The 13,802-nt window shown below is 39.8% G+C and overlaps 1 protein-coding gene across 1 annotated transcript; it reads right to left on the reverse strand.

Annotated features, from left to right (window-relative positions):
* Positions 1–9,612: 9,612 nt before the first annotated feature.
* LOC149215471 (uncharacterized) lies at positions 9,613–13,452 on the reverse strand. The gene is made up of 2 exons (XM_089389727.1): positions 11,848–13,452; positions 9,613–11,277 (listed from the first exon to the last, which is right to left on the reverse strand). Exons 1-2 carry the CDS (start codon positions 13,450–13,452, stop codon positions 9,613–9,615), a joined length of 3,270 nt encoding a protein of 1,089 aa, XP_089245853.1.
* Positions 13,453–13,802: the final 350 nt, after the last annotated feature.

Here is a 13,802-nt window from a genome sequence, read left to right on the forward strand (position 1 = left end):
GTAGGGTATACAAGTAGGTTCACTATATACCAAGTCGCATGTACGCAGGTTCGCTATATACCAAGTAGGGTATACACGCAATTTTATGCACGGAAAAGCGCGTACATGTTGGAAAGCTTACTTTTGGTCCGTGGTAGTTAGTCCTCGGTATTTGAACCTATGGTTTTGGACCATGCTATCTCGACAAGTGTGTTGATCCCAAGTATTGGGCTCTTGGTATTGATTTATTATGGTTTTGGACCGTTGTATTGAGCAAGGCCTAAGACTATAAAGGAGAAGAAGATCACTAGGCAAGGGCATTAAGAAAATCTTGAATATCTGATCCAGTATGCAGGTTATGGGTTGATGATGCATTGCTTGATCTGAGCTAAGGTGGGATCTCACCGGTTGATGGAGAACAAGATCTAAGGAGAGATCAAGATCAAATGGTTTGAAATGAGCTATATTTATATGGTTGATTATGCTTATTCTAGATCTGTATACTGACGCATGTAATATAAATGTTATAGTATGATTGATGTCTGGTACAGCTGCAAAGTTATAAGAAAATATTTTTAGATCTGTACGCGGATTGGCCTTGGAACAAGCGTGTATGTACACAGGTTTGATTCATCATAGTAGCGTATACCTTTTGAGCTATGATATTTGAAGTTACAGGTGGTTCTGGTTGTTAAAAGGTTCTGATGACAGTTTAAAGGTGTCAGTATTCTGTATATCTTGTTTGGCTGATTGTGTTTAGCTTCAGTATTGATGGATGAGAACTAATATTGGATCAGGATCATAATGACTCATAGTTATGAGATCTGATGGACTAGATCTGGGTGATAACGCATATATTATCCTTGTATATGTCATGATCTGATTATGTCTGAAGTCAGGAAGTGCAGCAAAGTTATGAATAAGTGATTAATGACATATACGCTGGTTCATCTTGATGAAGTTGCTTATACACGCAGGTTCGGCACGTCTAAGTAGCGTATGCACTCTGATGCATGATTTTGATGGTACAGTTGGATCTGATTGTTATTGCAGAGTTATGCTCTGTGTTCTGGTGACTGTGTTGTTGATAGGGTTTCAGTGTTTCAGTGATTCAGAGATTGATGATGCTAGTATTTATTGTTTTGTGCTTCAATGATATTTATGGGTCCAGTATGAAAATTTGATGAAACGTGACCTTCAGATTGTAGTGTTGTGCTTCAGGAGCATCCAATATGAAAATTTATGAAACGTGGTACCTGGAGGAGAGAAGATTGTAGGCCGGCACCTACGTACTAGTATCTTAGCTAGTACAAGAGCAAAGGGGGTTGGAGCTCCCTTCCAGGAGAGTCTGGAGAACGAGAGAAGGTTGTAGCCTTCTGCAGGTTGTAGCCTGCGTGCTGGTAAAGGACTGCACCAGTACATTGTAAAAGAAGTTTCTTAATAAAGGAAGATAGAAACGAATTGCAGCAGGTGGTTTTCACCCACATTGGGTTTCCACCTTATATCATGGTGTTCATGTGTGCTTCTTGTGTGTGATGATCTGTTATGTTTTTACTGCACCTACTTACTGTTCATATGGTTAATGAAGTTCTGATGCACTAACTAAAGATCAACATTTAATGGATTAACTGAATCATAAGTATTTTGGATATACGCTAGTTTCTTTAGACACAGCTGCATATACACGCGGGTTCCCTTGGATGAAGTAGCGTATATATATCTAAGTATGGAAATGAAAAAGTTTTATTGATCTGATAATACTGATTCACCCCCCCCTCTCAGTATTATTTCCAACAAATTCCTTATCCTTACTTCGTTATTATTCAATTACTTAACTTATATGTGCGAGCCCCAGTATTCTTAATAATGTTCAACATTCATATAAGTGCGTGAGATCATCAAATAGTATAAAGACATAAAAAGTAAGATAAAACACAGATACACAAGATTGGAGCCAAACTTCTCTTTATTAGTTCTTCCTTCAATTACAAACTCAACTCCGCCCTGCGCACTCAGCTGCATGGGTCTGTGCACTCAGCTGTAGACTATACTAGGCCTCTATGCACTCATATGCATAGCCTCTTTCTACTCTATGACCCAAGACAAACTTACACACGTTACAGACTCAATCTCTCATCAAGACTCCATGATTGATTCCATTCCAATTAGCTATCTTTACATTTAGAGCCTCGGTCTATTTATACTTTCAGACATTACATTACATTACTTAGGGTGGACAACCCTATGACTCAACCATACACTTCGCACGTATTACAATACATTTAATTAACAACTAAGGTTTTGAGCCCCAAAAACCCACTGTCGAGGGATCCGATGCCGAACAGTTGAATTACATGTTTCCTCATGGTCGAGTTACAAGATGCAACAGGGCCGAATTTTAGTTACCACAAGTTCAAATTAGGGTTGTAATCAAGGTTGATTTTATTCCACAATTTAACAGAAAATCATTTCAAATATTGATCAATATAAAGCTTCCAGAAACCCTAACGAGAGCAAGAAAACAAGTTTTCAAAATTTTCCTTCAATTTTTCTTAACTCCTTAGTTCATGAGATATGAACCTTTCTTCACTGCTTCTCAAGAGGTTTGAATTTATCCTTTCTTGCTTGATCGAATTTATGGCTAAATGGGAGAGGGGAACCATATTTACATGAGGTCTTCCCTCAATGAACCTCTAACATATAAAGTGCATTCATGGCATACTAAACAATACCCTTAATTTGAAAACATATAAATGGAAAATATGTTGGGTCCCTATAATACTAGTGATTACCCCATTACTATTGTAGTTATACCCCCTATTTATATTGTTGTGCCCCTATTACCCTCATATTGTTATTTCTGTGCCCCTTAGAATCCCTCTATTGTTATTTTTGTGGCTTTATATTATTATTGTTAGGTCGGCTGGATTATATTGTGACTCCTTAGACTCCTATATATAGAAAGGAGGTTTTGTCATTTGTATCATCCAAGAATTGTTCATTTATGTAATGTAAAGGAGGTTGCCCCCTCGAAGGGGCTGAATTCTAAGGCGTAGATCTCTCTTTTCTATCTTTTTGTGAGCTGGTTTCATAACATTTGGTATCAGAGCTTTGGATTCTAGGGTTTCGCTGCTCCAAACAGGTCATTGTGGCATTTTCGCTATAACTTTTTTTCTGTGACGTTTCAGAAGTCGCAAACAAAACCCATTTGAGAAGAAATCGCGCTGAACCTTGGGTCTGAATTTCAGATCTTTTCGCGCGATATTTACGGAGATATGATCTGAGGAAGTTGGTCTTTTTGCAGACTCCTGAATTACATTCAAAACAGGTGACCTGAGGAAAATTGTCATAACTTTCTCTCTGAGGATCGGATTGAAATTTCATAAGAAGGTACAGAAAGAGAACGGACTGTAGTTTCTTGTATGTGTGTTTCAGATTCAAAGGTTGAAACAGGGACTCGTGGCACGTCGTACAAGTTTGCTCTACTGAACCAGTCTAAAAGCAAGTCACTGTGGGAGATTTCACATAACTCTTCCTTGGAGAATCCAATTTGGCTCAGACTTGTGGCATTGGAAAGGGGACGCAGAAGGCTACTACAAGTAGCAATTTCAGAATTGGATGATCCGAAATTACAGAGATACATCAGATTCAATATCAGGCTTCTATAAAGTAAAAAAAGGTGTGTAGTTTTTTTTTAATTTTTGTGTAAGCTTGGTTTAACGGAATTCAAAGGGCATAGTAAAGCATTATTATCGGTAACTGATGCCCCGAGGAAAGAAAATGCAAACACCTAGTAAGGAACCTGAAAGCTCTAGCATGACTCATGAAGAAGAGGAAGAAATGCTACATGATATATCAAAATTACAAGAACAAGTGCAACAAATGTCACGCTCACAAAAGCTAACAGAAGCTAAGATAAGTGGCGTGGAATCTAAGGTAAATGGCGTGGAATCTAAGATAAATGGAATGGAAGCTAAGATGGAGGATTCGATGGCAAATTTGAAGATAGATTTGAATACAAACATGGAAGAATTGAAGAAGTTGCTACAAGAAAGGGTCACTAATGGTGAAAAGGTAGTAAAGGAAACTCATGATGAGAACAAAAGAAATGTTAATCATGATTCCATAGACTCTAATGTTGGATCAAAGACTCACCACGTTCCAAAAATCGATATGAGGAAGTTTGATGGCAAGGATCCTGCCACATGGATATTACAGATGGAGCAATTCTTCGATCTCAATAATGTGCAAAACACACAAAAGGTACGTATGGCAACTTTATATTTGGAACCAAATCAGTTTGTATGGTATCAATGGCTTTGTTCTCGTAAACATTTATCACTTGGGCAATTTTTACGGAAGAATTGATAGCACATTATGAGGATACAAAAAGCAACACTTTTTTTAGCCAATTGATAAGTCTCAAACAAAAGGGTTCAATAATGGAGCACATTGAGGAGTTCCAAAAATTGAACATAAGGGTAAAAGATATTCCAGAGGAGCATAGGATTGATGTGTTCATAGGGTCTTTAAAGGATAATATCCAACATGATGTGCGCCTTTGGGAACCTGATTCATTAGAGAAGGCATTCAGGTTAGCAAGAAAAATGGAAAGCAAAATTATGGCAACTAGGAAGCATACCATTCACAACTATAAAGACGGAAGTGTTGTTGCCCATAGTCTTCCACAACCTACAAGGTTGACACCACAACAATTGGAAGAAAAAAGAGCAAAAGGGCTTTGTTACAATTGTGATAGCAAATACACAAAAGGTCATAAGTGTGCTGAGAAGAAATTATTCTACATAGATTGTGAAGAGGAAGAAGAAAAGGAGCAAGAAAGGTCAAAAGAAGAGGATATATTCCAGGAACAAAGCCTAGATGAAGAACAAATAAATCCGACCATATCTTGTAATGCATTGGCGGGAATTACCACTCCTCAAACCATCAAGATAGAAGGACAAATCAAGAAGAAAAAGGTAATAGTGTTGATTGATTCAGGAAGCACCCACAATTTTATTCATTGTAGGGTAGCAAAAGAATTGAATTGCTTCCTATATCCAGCACCAGAGTGTCAAGTGATGATTGCAAATGGAGGAACAATAAATTGTTCTGGAAAGTGCCATAATATCAAGCTATCCATGGGAGAATATGTATTGACTAGCCCAATGCTTTCCATTCCAATGGGAGGTGCTGATGTTGTACTAGGAGTCCAATGGCTACAATCCTTGGGTACAATAGCTTTTAATTTTCAAGAACTTTTCATGAAATTTTCTGTGGAAGGAAAGGAAGTTGAATTAAGGGGTATTGCAGGGAAACCAGGAAAGATAATCAGCTCTAATGGAATGACAAAGCTTCTAAAAAAGGAGCAAAGAGGTGTAATTGCACAATTATGTTCGCTAGATGTTTCCACATTGGAATCATCTATTTCTCCAGATCTCCAAAAAGTCTTGGACAATCATTCCAAGGTATTTGAGACTCCCAAAGGTCTCCCACCTATGCGTGATCATGATCATGCTATTCATCTGATTCCAGGAAGTGTTCCTCCAAACATCAGGCCGTACAGATATCCATATGTCCAAAAAAGTGAAATTGAACGTATGGTTGCAGAAATGCTAGAGGCTGGTATAATTCAACCGAGTCAAAGTTCTTTCTCAGCTCCAGTAGTATTGGTGCACAAGAAGGATGGATCATGGCGCATGTGTCCAGATTATAGGGAGCTCAACAAGCTCACTATTAAAGATAAGTTCCCCATTCCTGTTATTGATGAATTACTGGATGAATTGCATGGATCAATTTACTTCACCAAGTTGGATCTTCGTTCGGGATATCATCAAATCAGAATGAAGATTGAAGACATTCCGAAAACATCATTTAGAACTCATGAGGGTCATTATGAATTTTTGGTCATGCCTTTTGGCCTTACCAATGCACCTTCAACATTTCAAGGTTTGATGAATTCAATTTTCAAACCATTCCTTAGAAAATTTGTGTTAGTATTTTTTGATGATATACTAATCTACAGCAAGTCTTGGAAGGATCATGTTGAACATGTTGACAGGGTGCTACAACTATTGGAGGAGAAACAATTATATGCAAAAAGATCCAAATGTTTCTTTGGAGTCCAGGAGGTGGAATATTTGGGTCATATTGTATCTCATGAAGGAGTTAAGGTAGACCCTAGCAAAATTAAAGCCATTAAGGAATGGAAAATCCCCACATCCATAAAGCATCTGCGAGGATTTCTTGGGTTGACAGGGTATTATCGCAAGTTTGTTAAGAATTATGGGAGAATAGCAGCACCTCTAACAACATTATTGAAGAAAGATTCATTTTCATGGACTTCGGAAGCAACAAAGGCCTTTGAACATCTTAAAGAGGCAATGTGCCAAGCACCGGTCTTAGCTACGCCGGACTTCACAAAAACCTTTATTGTGGAATGTGATGCTTCAGGAAATGGAATTGGTGCTGTTCTAATGCAAGATGAAAGACCCATTGCTTTTGAAAGTCGTCCAATCAAGGGAAAGTTTTTAAGCAAAGCTATTTATGAGAAGGAAATGTTGGCAATACTCCATGCACTTAAGAAATGGCGACCCTACCTAATGGGAAGACACTTCAAGGTAAAAATGGATCATGATAGCCTTAAATACTTTTTAGAACAAAGATTATCCTCTGAAGAGCAACAAAAGTGGGTCACAAAGATGTTGGGTTATGACTTTGAAATCATCTACAAAAAAGGGAAGCAAAATGTGGTGGCAGATGCACTCTCAAGAAAGGATGAGGATGTGGAAGCATTGTTGTGTGCCATTTCTATTATCCAACCAGATTGGATAAACGAAGCAAGGGAGGAATGGAAGAATGACGAAGAAGTGTGGGCACTTATTCAAAAGCTACAACAAGATTCCAGTACTTCTGATACATTTAGCTGGAAAAATGATTCGTTATGGTACAAAGATCGCTTATACCTCTGTAAGAATTCCCAGCTAAAACAAAAGATTCTTATGGAATTGCACACTTCTCCCTTAGGAGGGCACTCAGGATTTTTAAAAACTTACCACAGGGTTAAGAAGGATTTTTTTTGGGATGGCCTTAAATCAGATATTCAAAAGTTTGTGGCGGAATGTTTGGTTTGCCAGCAAAATAAAGTTGAAACAATTAAGACACCGGGTCTATTACAACCTTTATCCATTCCAAGCCAACGTTGGGAGGAGGTTTCAATGGATTTTATCACAGGTTTACCCAAGTCTGAGGGAAAGAGTGTCATCATGGTGGTAGTTGACAGACTTACCAAGTATGCACACTTTTGTGCATTATCACATCCATTTAAAGCCAGTACAGTTTCTACTGCATTTATGGAAACAGTTCAAAAGCTACATGGAAACCCAAAGATTATTGTAAGTGACAGAGATCCCATTTTCACTGGAAATTTTTGGACAGAATTATTTTCTTGTCTTGGTACTCAGTTAGCTCATAGCTCATCTTATCATCCTCAATCTGATGGGCAAACTGAGATAGTAAACAAATGTTTGGAAGGATATCTTCGTTGCTTTGTATCTGATAAACAGACACAATGGGTCAAATGGTTGCCTCTGGCTGAATGGTGGTATAACACTTCCTTCCATACAACAACAAAAATGACCCCATTTATGGCACTTTATGGGTATCAACCACCATCCATCACATCATATTTAAGAGAAAATTCTAAGGTTCAGGCAGTGGAACATCACATCGAACATCAACAACAAGTCCTCCAACTCTTAAAGGATAACCTCATGTTGGCACAAAATAGAATGAAACAACAGGCAGATCAACATCGCAGTGAAAGAAGTTTTGATGTAGGTGATTGGGTATTCCTACGGCTACAACCATATAAGCAAATGTCCCTAAAGCAAGCTAAGAAGGATAATAAATTATCACCAAAGTATTATGGTCCGTACAAGGTGTTGGAAAAGATTGGTACTATGGCATACAAATTGGAGCTCCCTGCAGCTTCTCGATTGCACCCAGTTTTCCATGTTTCATGTTTAAAGAAGGTTATAGGTGACAAGCTCCCAATTCAAACAATATTTCCAGAACTTGATGAGGAAGGAAAAATTATATTGGAACCGGAAGCAATCACAGAAACAAGAACTCGACAGCTACGAAATCGATCAATTTCAGAGTATCTTATCAAGTGGAAGAACTTATCCGCTGAAGATTCCACATGGGAGGATCAGAATTTTGTGCAGAAGTATCCAGAACTGCTCAAGCGTTGAGGACAACACTTTTTTGAAGGAGAGGGGCATGTTGGGTCCCTATAATACTAGTGATTACCCCATTACTATTGTAGTTATACCCCTATTTATATTGTTGTGCCCCTATTACCCCCATATTGTTATTTCTGTGCCCCTTAGAATCCCTCTATTGTTATTTTTGTGGCTTTATATTATTATTGTTAGGTCGGCTGGATTATATTGTGACTCCTTAGACTCCTATATATAGAAAGGAAGTTTTTTCATTTGTATCATCCAAGAATTGTTCATTTATGTAATGTAAAGGAGGTTGCCCCCTCGAAGAGGCTGAATTCTAAGGCGTGGATCTCTCTTTTCTATCTTTTTGTGAGCTGGTTTCATAACAAAATACCTCTAAACATCACATTACTTAACCCCATACCACTATGAATCCAATACACCTTACCAATTTAAAAAGCCCCTATTTTCACTAGATATTGTAGGTATCCATTTTTTTCATTAAGATTTCTTATACCCCTTTATATTTTTTCATTAACTTTATACCCCTTGAGGTCCATTTTTTATACCCGCCAATATGAAATACCTTTAACAATTGTTATGTGTTCAATATATTATGTCATTTTTTCCTTAATATATCCCCCAATATGAATGCATGTGGTATGGTAATGCTCCCTTTTTTTTTCCGGAGAAAAAAGCACAACTTTTTATTATTGACATAAAAAGTTTACATTCTGTTGTGTTCCTGAGCCAACAGGGGGGCTCTAAAGTTTCTGTTTTGTTCACATTGTGAGCTGTTACAGCCGTGCCAAAAGCACTATCAGTTCTCCTCCCCACAGGAGGCGATAAAATACCAACACAAATCTGAAAACCGTAGGTTCTGGGGTCTCCTTCGATGAAGGAAAACAACCCCTTACAACAAAAGTTTTAAAAGTCTGGTTGTGTCAAAAAGATATAGACAGCAGTAATGTTATATAGTTTTGCTGTATACATAAGCATGTAAAAAGACTATATACCGCAGAAAAATAAATAAAAAACGTATATGTACAGCATTAATGAAATAAACTGAGAAGCCGCTGTCAAAAATGTCTATGTACTGTATTCACTGTGGCAGAGAATAAGGAGGCTGATGAGTGAAGTGTGACTGTCCCTGTATGATCTCCTCAACTGTCCAACTGCCCAGATCCTGTTGAAGACCAGCCTTAGAAAGTTTGTCTGCGTCTTCATTCTTGTCCCTGTAGATGTGGCATATAGTGAAACTGTTAAAAGAAGCTTTTAAAAAGTTAATTTCATCAACAAGAGTCTTCAGTATTTGATTTTGACAAGTTGCGTTTCCATTGACCCATTTAATGACATTTAGTGAGTCCCCAAAGGTTTGAACCGTGTTGATATTTCTGTGAAGAAGCTAGCATAAGAGAAAGCGTAAGGCAGACAATTCAGCATAGTTATTTGTGCCTGTACCCAACCCTACAGATGCTTTTAAAGAATGTTCTGAGTTTATGTGTATGCACATGCCCGCTCCAGCCTTATTGTTTTGGGATGCCCCATCGAAAAAAGCCCACGGAATGCCTTCCTGTATATTGATTTGTTTTTGTTTGTTTTTGGGATTTCTAGCTTCTGGAGGCGGGATGGCTGAGTATATGGCTGCTACATTGGAAGCAGTGATGGAGATGGGGGTATCCTTGTCTTGAAACAGGCATTTGTTTCTTGCCAACCAAACACCCCAAAAGAAAACCAGGGGCAGATTTCTCATGTTCCCCTCCGGATAATTATGCCACCATTTCCTCCAAGCCTCTTCCATTGGTTCAGGACCCCACTGTGCTTTTACCTTGAGCATGGAAGTAACTTCCTCCCAAATCCTTTTGGAGACTGCGCAGGATGTAAAAAGATGACAAATGGTTTCCTCTTCTGTCTTGCACAGGGGACATCGCCCAGGCCCTGCTAGAAACCTAGCTTGTAAAATATCCCAAGTTGGGATCTTCCTTCTTAGAATACACCATAGAAAGAGCCTGGCCTTTGCTGGACTCTTGAGTTTCCAAATATTTTTTGCCCACCAGACTGGTTCTCCCCAACCCTTCTTACTCATTAGAAAAGAGTATCCTTCTTTGGGAGAGTAGTCCCCGGTTTTACCTTGTGCCCACATCAGGCGGTCTGGTTCCTCTTTAATCCTTACATTTGAGCGCTGTAGTTCTTTGAGGTAAACCTCCCACTCATTCTTCCATCTGGCATTTATTCCTAAATCATCGACACCCTGCCATGCCTGTCCCCATAAGGTAGATTGGCCCACTTTCTCCACCTGATTTAGGGAGGTAATACCTATGCTGTCTAAGTGTCCTAGAAGCCCTGGGGACAGGGCATAATCTTCATTGCACCCTACCCAGGGGTCTCTGCCAATACGAACCTGTTTTCCATCCCCCACTTTCCAAGCTAATCCTTGTTCAATTACTGAAAAGGCTTCCACCGTGACCTTCCAGATGGCAGAGGAATTCTTTATCTTCTTGTTTTGACTCCGAATCCAATCTTCCAAGGGGACTGGATCGATGTACTTCCTTTTCACCACCCTAGTCCACAGATTCTCCATAGTTATTAATCTCCACCCCGATTTTGCTGCTAGTGATAGGCTGAACTCAGGGAGTCTTTTAATACCCCATCCACCCCAATCTTTTGGCCTAGCTACTTTGTCCCAGGCTACCCAAGGCAGTACCGAGGCCTCATTTGTACCTGCCCAAAGAAATCTACAACAAATTCTTCTGATTTTCTCCATTACTCCTTTGGGAATCCAAGTCAAAGCAGCCCAGTATACAGGGATGGCTAACAGAACTGATTTGATAAGGGTCAATCTGCCTGCTCTGGAGAGCCACCTGAAGCTCCAGTGTGATATTCTGGCTTCTATTTTAGCTACAAGCCAATTCCAGTCCTCTTTTTTGTATGAGGCTGGTTTTAACCAGAATCCCAGATATTTGAAAGGGGAATCCAGAGCTTGAATGGGGAAAGGGAAAAGATTGGCCATTCTATCCCTCTCTCTTCTTTCAAAATCTGCCACACATACTTGAGATTTACGAGAATTTATCTGCATTCCAGTAGCTTTCAGAAAAAGATCAAAAATGCATTTTAATTCCTTTAGTTCATTGAGAGATCCATTGGTGAAAATCAATATATCATCAACAAAAAGTAAGTGAGTGATATAAAGATTGACTGCTACCTCAATACCTTTTACCTTCTCCTCTCTTCTGGCTTTGTGGATCAATCTGCTTAGCCCTTCTGCCACAAGAAGGAACAGGAGAGGGGATAGCGGACATCCTTGTCTGAGGCCTCTTTGACTGTTAAAAAATGAGGAAGCTGCCCCATTGATCAATACTGCAAAACTGACATTTGTGATGCAGCCCATAATCCAGCTAATAAAGGAGTAATTGAAGCCCACATGAGTAAGCAGCATCCGGATGTAGAGCCAGCTTATTCTATCATATGCTTTTGAGAGATCAATTTTGATGACTGCTCCCTTTTTTTTCTTCAATCTGACACTATGAATAACCTCTTGGGCTACTCCAATTGCTTCATGGATTTGTCTACCATCCAGGAAACCAAATTGTTCCATTGATATATTCCTTGACAGGATAGGGACAATTCTGAGAGCAATGACCTTTGCAATAATCTTATAAATACAGTTACACAAGGAAATTGGTCTGAAATCTTCAAAACTCTCCGGATCATCCTTCTTAGGAATGAGAGCAATAAAAGTAGAGTTAAAAGGTTTGTAGACTTCTCCTTTCTGTCTTGACTCTTCAACTACCTCAGTAATCTCAGAGCCTATAAGATCAAAAAAGTGGAGAAAGAGTTCTACAGTCCATCCATCAGGACCTGGACTTTTATCCTTACCCATAAGCTTCATGGCTGCTTCCACCTCCTCCTTGGACACCGGAATTGTAAGGTCTTCTGCTTCATCCTCCTCAATGAACCTGGGGAAACATTGAGCTGTTCTTATAACTTCTGCAATGGTAGCCTCTCCCGGGTCAGAGAAAATTTTCAGGAAATGTCTCTGTCCTAAGCCAGATAGCTCAGGGAAAGATTTGACTTCCCTCCCTTCTTCATCTTTGAGACTCCAAATGGTATTTACAGATTTCCTGCCTTTGGCAAAATTGTGGAAAAACCTTGTATTTTCATCCCCTGATTTTAGCCAGATAGCCCTACTCTTAAGCCTCCATTCTTCTTCCTTATCCAAGAGGATTTTGTTTAGCTGTTTCTCTAGGTGAAGAATTCTGTCCTTAGAGGCCTGCGTAGAATAACCATCTTCCTCAGTGCTTTCCAACTGCTTCAGCTCCTCCCTGATTTTATTCAATTCCTCATTTTGATTCAGTTTCCTGTCCTTTGCCCAGGAGATTGTCGCTTTCTTCAATCTTTTGAGGTTCTCCATAAACAGGAAACTCTTATCCTCGCCTGAGTTATGAACTGGGTGGATCCAGGTCTCTTTAAACAGGTTACTATATGAAGGGTCATGGAGCCAGGATGAATTGAACTTAAAGGGCGCAGGAGGCTTTGGGGGAGGAAAAGTGAGTTCAAGAAAAACAGGGAAATGGTCCGAGTTCCCTACTTCCTCTACCCACTGCTTGAGGAGAGGAGCTTTTGCAGCTAAAGACTCAGATAACAGAAAACGATCTAGTCTTTTGGCGATCCGGTCCTCCCCTGACCTCCGGTTCCTCCAAGTGGGCTTTAGTTTGATCGGGGAAGGATCTATGAGATTATTTTCCGTTAAGAGGTTAAAGAAGAACGCTGTGAGGGGATCTTCCCTAGCTGATGGACCCCATGCTTCGGCTCTACCCATGGAGAAGTTGAAATCACCCCCCATAATCAGCAAGGATGATTTCAAAACCGATTTTGACATCAAATCAGCCCAAAAAAAATCCCTATCCTGACATGGCCCATAGATATTGACAAAATTGATGGGAAAAGAGAAATCGGGAGAACTAACCTCCATTCCCATAACCTGTTTCATCCCCCAATGGTTAATGACCTTCACCCGACCTTCTTTGGTTCCAATAGCAATGCCCCCCGAGTGACCAGATGAGTCAATAGCCGAGAAGATCCAGCCTGGCAGGAGGGTTTTGAGCATAGATTCAATCTCAGAGGCTTTCCCCAGGGTCTCTTGCAAAAAAATAACATCAGCTTTTGAATTAAGGACCCACTCCTTCAGAGCCAGTTTTTTAGGTTTACTGGCTAAACCTCTGCAGTTCCAGGATGTCAGGATCATTTCAAAACATCGACAGGGGGTTGCGCTGCTCTAAGAACCCCGGGGATAGAATACTGTTTGCCATCTGCAACATCCAATTTTGCTTTAAGTTTTGCCTTGGACATGTCCGATTTCCTACCTCTCTTGTTTTTTGAGCAGCACTGTAGGGAAGACTGCCCCAGACCACCAATAGCCCCTGGAAAATCAGTCTTCCCCCCCAAGGATCTCAGGTTACAAGGGCAAGGGGTACGAGAAGCGGGGTTGGAGAGTGGAGGCCAGTTCTCTTCGCAATTTATATCAAGAGATGGAAGAGCCTCAGAGATAGAGTCTACATCCGTGGTTTTCAGCTCATGTTCCATATTTTTAATATT

This window comes from Pinus tabuliformis, chromosome 1_1, assembly GCF_031772625.1.
Source record: "Pinus tabuliformis cultivar Carrire ecotype Pingquan chromosome 1_1, CPIR1, whole genome shotgun sequence".
NCBI classification, from domain to species: Eukaryota; Viridiplantae; Streptophyta; class Pinopsida; order Pinales; family Pinaceae; genus Pinus; species Pinus tabuliformis.